The following is an 11,859-nucleotide window of genomic DNA, read 5'->3' as shown; positions in this document are numbered from 1 at the left end:
ATTACTTTTTGATGTAAGGAGTAAAGTAACACATTACATGTAACGCATTACGGAATCAGATTACTTTTTTGATGTTACGAGAAAAGTAATGCATTACAAGTAACGTGCATTACATAATCAGATTACTTTTTGATGTAAGGAGTAAAGTAACGCATTACATGTAACATGCAATATGTAATCAGATTACTTTTTTGATGTAACAAGTATTGCATCACAAGTCTCATATATTACTTGTATATTAAGTATGTAATCACATTACTTTTTTATGTTAATGCAAATTACATTCTAATAACACAAATACATTTATTTACAGTCAAAAAAAATACTGCAGATTAAGTAATTAAAAAAAACAAACAGTCACAGTAATAGTATGAATTGTAGCTGAAATATAGCTAGTGATGAATGACATCCACTTTAGTGGACAGATGATTAATCAGAATTTCCTCCCAATCTAAAAACAAAACTTGGAAAATTGAACTGTGATATGACTCATTAGATATTGCTTGATGCTACAACAATTTTTTTTTTTTTTTTTTTTTTACCTGCAAGATATTCCATAGCAACTTGGCATTTCTGACTGATTACACTTGTATAGGTGTTGCTGAATTCCGCAACTTTTCATAACTGCTAACTTCTGATTAGTCATAGACAGCACCCTAAATCAACTAACTTTGCTTGTACAAAATCTGTTAAGTTATCAGAGTGAACTTGTGAAGTCAGACTTAAATCAGAAGGGGAGATGTCTTTGGATTTTAATATGAATACTTTACCTACACCATGTAGCTAATATAGCTAATATTAGTAATTATACTAATAATAATAATAATAACAATGAGAATTAGAATTATTATTATTATTAAACTACATTTTTTGAGCAACCAATACGAATTATGGGTGTGTTTTAACCACCACTAGATGGCAGCACAAAGACAGATATCCGGTTACATGGACATTCAAAGTATGATCTTTTCCCCCTCCTTTGCATATCTTTTGGCACCGAATCAACGATCTAAAGGTCAGTTTTTTGGGCTCACACAGTCATGTCCAACACATCTCCAAATGGAATAGGCTATTAGGTCTCCACAACTTAAAATGTGGCAACACGTTGGGAGTGATCATACAAGCCTATTATAGGCCTACTACTAATAATTCTACACTGATAAGAGCACGAACCTTGGTATTAGATTGTCGGCCATCGGCGGCTAACTTCGTTGACAAAGTATCGAGCCTGGTGTGAAGTGATTTGAAGTCCAACTCATTTCCGAGAGTCGGTTCTTTCGAACAATTCATTTAAAAGAACCGTATGAAAACAACCATTCTTTTACATAAAGACTGGGCCCTATATCCAGAAATGGCATTTTATGTACTCTAAATATTTCTGATGATATATAGCATATATTACTGTTTATTACGTTTTTTCTATTGATAATTGTGTTTTGTTGCAGCCATGATCCTGCTGATAAACAAACATTTAGAAACTAACAAATTTGGATTTACATTAAACGCTTCTAAAATTCATTTACATCTTCCAGCTGAAAACGTTTTTGTTCGTTTAGTAAAATGCTTATGAATCGATTCAACTGAATGATTGAAAAGATCCGACTCAAAAGAATGAACGTCTCTACTGCAGTGATTGGCAGCCGTTTGTCCAGCCCCTATTCCTTTCATCGACCATGAGATCATAATGCACCACAAACACGCTGAAACCCAGCTATTTACGGACTGTTAGGTATAATCAAAGGACGGATTATGGCTTCAGAAGAGATAGAATTAAACGGAGGTGCTAGCAGAGGTGATTCGGCAGAGGTGAGTGATTCTGAACAGATCAATATAATTCAAAACGATCACAAACGCACCCGCCAATGGGATGTTAGTGTGAAAGTTTAACCTATTGGTGTCTATGAAATCCAATCGGGTTAAACAAAAATACAGAGACTATATAACACTCTTATGTCAAAGAGTTGTGCTTGAGGAGTCTGGAGGAGTTTCTGTGTTTTTTGAAGATCACTATAGGAATGAGGCTGCTCATGTGTAGGCTACATTTTCCTCGTCCATACTGTAATGCTATGAAAGCACTTGTATGGATGAGTCTAACTGAAGGGATGTTATGGTGTGTCCCGCTGGGTAAATCTTATATAATTACATATCTTCGAAGTTGCTTTCGACTGTCCGGGATGTTTGTTTCCATTAACGGAAGGTTGTAAGTGGCAACGAGTATTCGCTGGTCAACATGAAAGCTTACGCGACACAAAAGCGGTTTAAAGTTTAGGAACAAACCTCTTATTCATTACTATAGTGTTCGGCTCCACCGCGTCCAGACTGATGATGAGATCACCGAGCCGTGTAACCCTCAACAATAGGCTCTGAAAGACACTAATAAACTCTGTCAGTTGAGGCGATACATAAATAACTCGCATTTATAACGCGGTATAAAATGCAATGTACAGCCTTGTCCACACAAACACACCATAACTGTTGCACAAGACACGAAAATAATTATATAGTCTAAATATTAACAAAATAACACAACATGCAACATAAGTCACTTCAATGTTACAAGTGATAATTACACACTAAAAAATGCTGGGTTAAAAACAACCCAAGTTAGGTTAAATATGGATAAACCCAGCAGTTGGGTTAAATGTTTGCCCAACCTGCTGGGTAGTGTTATTTAACTCAACTACTGATTAAAAAATTACAATATGGCTGTCTTAAAATGAACCCAAATCATACATATAATTACTAGAGGAAACAGTAATAATCAAAAGGTGAACATTCACTGGAAGTGTCCATATTTAACCCAACTTGGGTTATTTTGAACCCAGCATTCTTTAGAGTGTAACTTTAATGAAATGGTTTGCGAATGAAATTCCGAGTGTGAACATCTCCCTCAATATTTATTATATATGTATTCTGTTTATATATATATATACACACTCTAAAAAATGCTGGGTTAAAAACAGCCCAAGTTGGGTTGAAAATGGACAAACCCAGCGAATGGGTTGTTTTAACCCAGCGGTTAGGTTAAATGTTTGCCCAACCTGCTGGGTAGTTTATTTATAACTATTGTTTAAAAATTACTGTATTGATGGCTTAAAATGGAAATTAACATTTATTTATATATTTAATAAATAAACATTTATTCATACGTTTAATGAATAATAATTAAATAATTATTAAATAATTATTTATTAAATTGCTTATTAATAAATGTTCACATTTTGATTATTATTGTTGCCTCTAGTAATTATAGGTCTGATTTTTAATTTCCAACCTATTTTGGGTTCATTTTAAGCCAGCCATATAGTAATTTTTAAACAATAGTTGGGTTAAATAAAACTGCCCAGCAGGTTGTGCAAATATTCAACAATATATATATATAAAGTGAGTATTTTAAGCGCTGTGACAGATCACCTTTTCTCATTCGAAGTCTCTAATGTTACAATTAATTCATGCTTTTCACTAATTTAAACTTTTTAAAGAATTTTAATGTATTGTTCTTATACTTCCATTAATGTTTGCATTGAAAAGTGGTGGAGGTGGAGTGGTTAGAAAAGACTACAGCAACATCTTACTACCAGTGGTTTTTTCATTCAATAAACATCCCGAGACACACAAAATCAAACATATCATCATTCCTGTGGGCAACACCAATGTTTAAGATATTGTGTGTTTAGGCAGACTAAAAGGGCAGTGATTTCTATGTGGCTAATTTCAATGCCAAGTGGAAAAGTCGCCTCCACCTTTGGTATGATGTAATATTATGGTCAACTGCACTACTGATTCTAATTCTAGTACCACAGGTCCTACCTGCAAAGAAGAAAAAAAGAAATTACATTCAACACATGAAGGAATGAGCACAGTTAAAGGTCAAAAATATAATTCTGAAATGTGGATGTACTGTAGTTCTAGGATTTTTGATTGCATTATAGTTACATATCACTTTCCCACATTGTTTCTGAACTAGTAACGGCAGCTGTGCTGTTTTAAGCAAGATACTTCATGTGACATAGTGAAGTGGTTCTAAACACAGTTTGGAAAACAAGATAAACACATACATGTGGTAACTGCAATAATTTACTGCTAACTTAATTAAAATATATGCAAATTGGTTTTTAACACCTCAGCTGTGCGTTAATTTTCAATAATAGTTAAAGAATGAATATATTACATATATAGCATATTAACATGAGAAACTATGAAAAGGGTTTTGAAAAGTGCTTTGAAAAGTGCTGAACTTAGGCAGCCCATGTAAGTCGTTATAATCTGCCAGGGTTGCAATGTCTTTATGTTTATGATAGGTTTATTTATGTGTATGCATTTGTTTAATTTAAGTGTAGCCAGAAGAACTTTTTTGGCATGTCCGGTTTAACATCTTACATAATCTTTTGGTATTTTAACAGAGCTGCATGTATCCATGGCAGGACAGAGAAAGAGGAAGAGACCCCAGGCTGTTACTTTTAGATTATTGGTTCAGTTTTCTACAGGAAGGGTGTTGGACAAGTGTCAGCATCTGAGTGTTAAGGATGTCACGAAAAGAGGGAGTTTTTTTACTTTCTTTGCACTCTCAGTGTAGGCACAAGAGTCTTTCTGTTGAGCAGCTGGACTGAACCATTCCCAAAGTCAACACCTGTCCAGCCCTCCAATGAAGAGCCTGGAGAATGTTTGGGCATATGCAGTCAGTCTTATCCAACGATGAGACATTTTCTGCCATCTCATAAACTTAGTCTGACATTTTTTCTTACATTTTTGGTAAACACTTAAGACTCACACTTTAACACAAACAAAGTTTGCTGACACAAAGCAGATGTATTAATGTGACACAAAATGACATCAGAGCATGCTCACACCTGCAGCCTGACCTCTCCTTCCCTGCAATAGAGAAGAATAATGCTTTTGTGTTCACAGAGCCACATTAGCAAGAGGCATACAGAGCTCTTCCTCTTAGTATTCTCAGAAAGGTAAATCTCACGGATCACATGACCAGCTGTATATTATCTGGTTTAAAAAGAAAGTTAGCTTTTTCATGTGCAGCAAAAGTACAATGTGAGTTCATGGACTATAAAAACTCAAATTACTCAAAAGTGTATTACTCTGAATTCATTAAGAATTCAATACAACTCCAAACTACTGAAATTTAAATACAGAACATGTAAGGCCAGATTTACTGAACAGGGCGAATTAGTGTAAGAGCGCAATTCCAAAAAAGCGCAGATGGGAGTGGAAAGTTCTGCGCGAGATCTGTTGAAGATGCACAAATTATTAAAGAACACAGACACAGCCGGATCATTTCAATAATGACCAACGCAATCTACCAAGAGCAGCGCAAATTAGCGTCTGGTTTAAGACATGCTCTTTTTGTGCGGTAAATAATACCAGTAAAGTGTCTAGCGCAAACCTTAGTAAATCACCTTGCATGATTCATTTGAATACTCTCCTCCCATAAATTTTGCGTCTGAAAGGGAAACTCCTACAAATGCATATGCAATATGGTCAGCCGCAAAAATAACCCTGTCCACGCCTTTTCAGCGCTAATTTTTCACTGCGTGTCTAGTAAATCCAGACAGTAGTTTAACGCCAAAAGTGGGTTTGCACTGGTGCAAGCTGTTAGTGAATCTGGCCGATAGAGTTCTAGAACTCTTGTCAAATAGATTTCCGGTTCTGATAACGATTATTATTAATAAATGATAACATTGGTGTCCTTTACTTTTTCTATTATTGCTATTGCCACCATTTAATAAAAGCAATATGCTACGAACAGCAGTGCCTTTGGCTAAGTTGAGACTGCAAGCAAAAGTGGGCCATATCCTATTTGAAATCCGATGTGATTCGGATCTGTTTTTCTCATAACAGTGTGAACAGCACAAACCACATGGAATCTGATCTTTTCAATTCTGATATGTAGTCCTAAGTCAGATATGACCTCAGTCTGAACAATCATATCAAAATTTATGCAACTTTTACGTCACTCTAGATCAGGGGTGTCCAACCCTGGTCCTGGAGGGCTACCGCCCTGCTGATTTTAGCTCCAACCCGAATCAAACACACCTGAACCAACTAATCATGGTGTTCAGGGCTGCTTGATAATTACAGACAGGTGTGTTGGAGCAGGGTTGGAACTGAAATCTGCAGGACATTAGCCCTCCAGGAGCAGGGTTGGACACCCCTGCTCTAGATCAACATTCGTCACAGTTCTGTGCTGATGGGAGTCACTCTCTCAACCTTTATCTGATTTAGGACCACATTTGGAAGTGGCAAAATCAGAATTGAAAATATCAGATTCCACATGGTTTGTGCTGTTCACACTGTAAAAAAACAGATCTGAGTCGCATATGAGCAAAAAAAAAATTGGGTTTGGGCCACTTTTTCGTGCAGTCTGAAAGTAGCCTAATAGGCTGTTTTTTACTACTGTTAAAATCGCAGTAAAATAGAAGTTGCAACAGATCTTTTCTTCCATGTTGTGTTGTACCATGAAACGCATTATAAAAAAAAATGTAGGATGGAGACTTGGTTCTATTCAACGGTTGTTGATTGGATTTTGAGATGTGGGTGTTGAGTTGAAAAAAGAAAGTATCGATTGTGGAGGGGCGGGATTTAAGTGGATTAAATGATTGGAGAAGTCGGGCATACGGCACCAGAGAGTCGATTGTTTTCACTGGAAGATCAAATGTGTTTTTTTCTCACATTAAGGTAAAAAAAAAAAAAAAAATCTATACCATGCATTTACTAAATTGGGTTTACTACCAACTTAAAGACATTTTTTGAGCCTTTGTGTTTGAGAACAGCCTTTACCGATGGTAAAATAACTGTATTGCAGAGCCTCTCATGTCTTACTGCTGAATAACAGAACTTTTGCAACACTTATTATTTGTATCTTGTTAATGTGACCAGTTAGTCCAGTGACTAAAATTGCTTCATAGTGCAGTTGTTTTCAGAACATCACAGTGAGGAATTCTAATCTACCAAAAGCTTTAACTGGATAAGAATTCTTAAGCTTTCATTTAAAGATCAGTCATAAATAGAAAATTCTACTGGAATGAAAGCTTTAGGGAATTAATTTGACATTTGATAAGTTTCTGTGGTGCAGTGGTTTCTGTAGCCCTAACAGTGATTCCCAGTGACCCAAACTACACTTGTGTTTAAAACAGAAGGAAGGAAATCATGTCAGGGTCAACTATCCACTCACCCTTTCCTTTCATGCATGCCACAAACATCTCATATCCTAAAGAGAAAAAAAACAAGTAAGTTTCAGTTCCTTCTAAAACTGAGCAATACGACCGTAGATGACCCATTTGTCCAATCCATCTAAAGAATAGATGGGGTAATTGCTGGGGAGACAACAACCATTGTGCAGAAGTAAAATTCTATGCAAATTGTAAGTCTCCAAGAGCCATAATCAAATTAAACATACGGCGATCTACCCAAGTAGGGGCATGTTGCTTAATCAAAATCAGTCTTAACCCTTAACCTACCCCTTAAATCAGAGGAAAATATACGCAACATAATTTGATAATATTGTTTAATTACCCAAACCCTAAAATCTGGTTGTTGTTCCAAAAAGGATCCTTTTCCCACTTGGGTAAATCATATTAAACTGTTTGCAAACAGGGTTAATATAATTAACTAAAAAATATTGTTAATTGAAAAAAAAAGAAAAAAAAAAAAGAAGTAAATTATAAATATTAGATAAAAAACTTAAAGTAAATAAAAATTAGAAATATTACCTTGCATTGGAAGTGAACTGAAATAAGTAGTTAAAGTTGAAGCACTAAAATTGCTGTAAATAAATGGGAAAATGGAAATAAATAAAAACTAAAACTAAAATATTAATAAAATAAACAACAAATTTAAAACTGCAGTCTGTAATTTTGCCTCTTTGTCGCCATCTCTGTTTGAAACCTGCAGTTGCAGAATTATTATCTTTACATGCGTTGTGCCTCGGCACGGTTCCTCAGCGCGGATGAATCTAATGTTTGCTGACAGTCACCATTGTGGATACTGTACTTCGGAATCACAGATTGTAGTCTTGAAGTATGACCAAAGTAAGAATTTTCACTGGAGAATGTCTTCTGAACAAATAAGTAACATGTCTGCCACTTTTGTTCTGAGGAAAAAAAAGCATTACAGTAAATCGCGCTACCAATGGTGATTAAATCTAACGATCGCTTAGCTCATATCACGTCAAACCTGGCAAATTATTATTATTGTTATATTTTGTTCTCAAATTGTTAATGTTAACAACATCAGCATTGCGTGACTATGTGTATTTAGTGTGTATTAGCGTTATCTGTAGATTTCAATTTATGTACAGTCTAATCACTAACATTAATTTGTCATACCATACAATCCGCCATCAAAATGATAAGTTTAATTATTGCAGCTGCTGTGAGAAAAGGCTATAAATGATCCGCCTCACATGAGATATAGCCTACTAGCTGGGACTCGTTCTTTATGTAAACAGACGTGACGCAAAGACTAACGGCGACATGCTCGAATTTCCCGCGAAAACTCACCAGTACTACCCGAAGTATAAAACATTATTACAAGCTTACCGTTGTGAATTGGGCTAAGGTAAGGAGATAGTTTTGAACACTGTCTGGTTATGTACTTACTCAAAAATTGATTTTAGATCATTTTTAACCAAAAAAAAAAAAGTTATGGACAGCAGCTTTAACTAAAAATAAAAAAATAAAATATAAAAATAAAAGCCAAATATTAATAGTATAATTAAATAAAAATATTAATAGTATATAAATAACACTGTTTGCAAACATATTGCAGAATATTTTGCCCATCATCCTCTGTAAACGTTGCATATTATGGATGTAATAAGTAACATCATGTGTTGATTTTCATGGTTGTGTTCAGCATCCTCGGGGGGGCCGCTGGTCAAGAAACACACAACTTAACATGAACCATTACGCTAATAAGAAGAGTGCAGCGGAGAGCATGCTGGATGTAGCGCTGCTGATGGCCAACGCATCCCAGCTGAAGACCGTCCTGGAGTTGGGACCAAACTTCTCCTTCTACATTCCTATTATCAGCCTCATCAGCATCTCCCTCATCTTACAGATCATCGTGGGGATCTTGCTCATCTTCATAGGTAAGAGAAGCTCATCCAAGCAGAGAACCCATGTTCACAGGCTTCAAAATATAGAGACAAGAATGAATTAATACAGGATTGGATATCCACCTTATTTTTAACAAAAGAGCAGGCACAGGCATTTGTAACTTGAATGTGTCTGCCTTCCAGTGTCATTCGCCTCCAGTTATTTTACCTGTACAAAAAACACTCTGTTATGCTGCTTTATATTGCAAACTTTTATCATGTTGTTTTAATTTCATTATCATAATCATAAACACACTGATTTGTAACGCAAGTAGTTTTACCGTTCACTGCACTTTGTTATTCTTCTAGTAATTTATAGACACTAAAGAAGTGGAAGTCTTGCACATTCGAAGAAAATAGCTCGCTTCTGTGTTTCAAAATGAGGTGGATAAAAGCTTAAGGAATTTGATCAATTTAGACACTATATTCCAAGTCTTTTGAGACCATTTGTTAAGTTTGTATGAGGTAAAGTTTGAAATTGAAGTCATTATTCTGTGAAAATCCTTGAAAATCTTGGTTACAGTTCATTGTATTAAATCGAAATTTTAATATTTGTTCATTTGAGTTCTATTTCTTAGAAAGAAAAGTTATACAGGGTTTCGGGTGAACTGCTCCTTTAACATTTGGCCATTTGATCAAATGATAATGTTTAAAAGCAGATTACAGTGAGTCAGTTTCATTAAAAACAGCATTTCACGCATACAGAAAACATCCTTAATGTGCACAGTACACATACAGTACTGCATAATAAAATAATATAATAAAACAGATAAAATAGTACTAGTAGTATAGAAATAGCAGAAAGTTTGTTATACATTTAGTATTTCATGATGCTTGTGTCAGGTGGTCAAAGTCAGTCTTGCAACATTTTGGTGTTTTCCACCAGGAATGCTTTTACTTTTACTTTTGTCCATATAATAAGAGTAAGAGCAGATGAATCATTCTAAATATCAATTTGGAGTAAGGTTTCAATCATATAAAGAGGTTCTGACATAATTTGATAAATGTTACTTCCTCTCTTTTCAACTTTAAAGTCTGTTTCTAGCAATCATTAACTCTGGTATTTCCTCAAACACAACTCTGTGCTTTCCACTGGAATCCATTGTTAACACAATCATGCTGTAATTTGGGGAAAATAGGCTTCATTTTTAATAATGAAGGTTTTATGGTAATCATGAAAGTTCTTTTAAACTTGAGCAGTGAGTAAAGTGTGTGATGTTGGACATTTTGACACCATGCAATTATTTTCTAGACTCGAATTTGTCATTTTGCCCTTTCATTTAATTTAAGAAGCTGTTAATCAGTATAATAGCCTTTTCTTTTATGTAAATGTTCTGAATTACATAATGAACTGCTGTTATTGATTTTGTTCTACAGTGAAGTGGAATCTGAATGACTCAAGGAAACACTTCATACTGAACCTTCTGGAAAACATCGTCACAGCTCTTGTGTTTGTCATCGTAGTTGTGAATGTTTTCATCACAGCATTTGGCGTCCAAAGACCAGAAGAGAAGAAATCATAACCGGCAATGCTGGTCAGGGTTTCCTACAGATATCTATAGCTGGACATTTATTATAAAAAATGAAATGTTATCAGATGTGCCTCTATATAAATATGCCTTAAATATGCGTTTTACATGGAGAAACTTTGTTTTTAGTCCCAAAAAAGACGACAACAGGTTAGATAATATAACTTATGAATCATGAATTCTGATGAACACAAATTTCATTTAAAAATGGCAATTACATATAATTGTTATATGGGTAATTTGTTAATTATATAATGCACAATAATGGTGAAATTGGAACGTTCAGCTAGAACCATTTCTGACTTAATTTAAGTCCCAAAGAAAAGACAAACAATGGTCCATGTGATACCTTCAAGGCTGAAATGAACAATAACACCTCAACTCACATCATGTGACCTTCATACTGCCTACCTGATAGTCTCCGATCACTGTATTATCGGCCTATAGGGATGAAATGTATAGATTCATTTATGTGTGGTTCCAGTCTATGGGTTCAACACATTGTAACTCACTTGCACAGCACGTTTGTGTTTGTTTTTAGTCAAGTCATATTTAGAGGTCTTGTTGCATGAATAAGACAAATGAAGGATAAACTGCTTATGAGGTCAAAAAACAAGGCACTTGCAGTTCAAGCTGATTATTAATCTAAGTAATTTGTCCATAAAGGATCTTTTCTCACAAAACTCAGTAACTTCACTACACATGAATATAAATTATATTAAATATAGTACATTTTCTTTTATTAGCCGACCAAAAACATAAATTTAGCTTTTTTTGTTGTTGAAATATTTAACTCGAATTTGTAGCCTATACACGGCGCAGTAAAGACTGATATAAGAGTGCCCTCTACTGTCTAGGAGCTACATAATGTCTTTTTCTTTCAAATGTTTTTGACTTTTAAATTTTAATGTTGTTTAGTGTTTTCATGTGATTATTTACGATCCAATGTTTATATATTTCTTGAACTTTCTGTATATTTTTTATGAATATCGTTTGTATAAATGACCAAAGATGTTTTTCATCTTTTTTTTTTAGATAACAGTATTGTATCATAAAAGAAAACCAAATCATTAAAAATAAGTGCATTCAGTCATAATTTCAGTGCAGAGATAAATTGTAGACCTATTTACAGTGGTTTCTATGTTCATATTGCACACTGGTATTCTTAAATGCTGATGCTGCTGCTGTATTTACGGGCAAAACATCAATAAAAAGATTTTT

At 34.7% G+C, this 11,859-nt stretch overlaps 1 protein-coding gene across 2 annotated transcripts; it reads left to right on the top strand.

Moving 5' to 3' along the window:
- Window positions 1-1,618: 1,618 nt before the first annotated feature.
- Window positions 1,619-11,734, top strand: ninj1 (ninjurin 1). 2 transcript variants are annotated; one of them, XM_051912580.1, is made up of 4 exons: window positions 1,649-1,806; window positions 4,404-4,961; window positions 8,869-9,103; window positions 10,487-11,734. In XM_051912580.1, the coding sequence occupies exons 3-4, from the start codon at window positions 8,911-8,913 to the stop codon at window positions 10,630-10,632; spliced, it is 339 nt and encodes a 112-aa protein (XP_051768540.1). In that variant the 5' UTR covers window positions 1,649-1,806; window positions 4,404-4,961; window positions 8,869-8,910; the 3' UTR covers window positions 10,633-11,734. The 2 variants fall into 2 exon arrangements, with proteins under 2 accessions (XP_051768538.1, XP_051768540.1); XM_051912578.1 differs by lacking the exon at window positions 4,404-4,961 and having other exon boundaries at window positions 1,619-1,806.
- Window positions 11,735-11,859: the final 125 nt, after the last annotated feature.

Source organism: Ctenopharyngodon idella, chromosome 11 (assembly GCF_019924925.1).
Source record: "Ctenopharyngodon idella isolate HZGC_01 chromosome 11, HZGC01, whole genome shotgun sequence".
NCBI lineage: Eukaryota > Metazoa > Chordata > Actinopteri > Cypriniformes > Xenocyprididae > Ctenopharyngodon > Ctenopharyngodon idella.
This window is presented reverse-complemented; position numbering and strand designations above follow the sequence as displayed.

Excerpts from the sequence above, each read along its gene's own strand:
- ninj1 (XM_051912578.1), top strand. The coding sequence starts at position 1,750 with ATGGCTTCAGAAGAGATAGAATTAAACGGAGGTGCTAGCAGAGGTGAT. Across the intron at positions 1,807-8,868 it reads GCAGAGGTGATTCGGCAGAG|CATCCTCGGGGGGGCCGCTG; the intron begins GTGAGTGATTCT and ends GGTTGTGTTCAG. Across the intron at positions 9,104-10,486 it reads GATCTTGCTCATCTTCATAG|TGAAGTGGAATCTGAATGAC; the intron begins GTAAGAGAAGCT and ends TTTGTTCTACAG.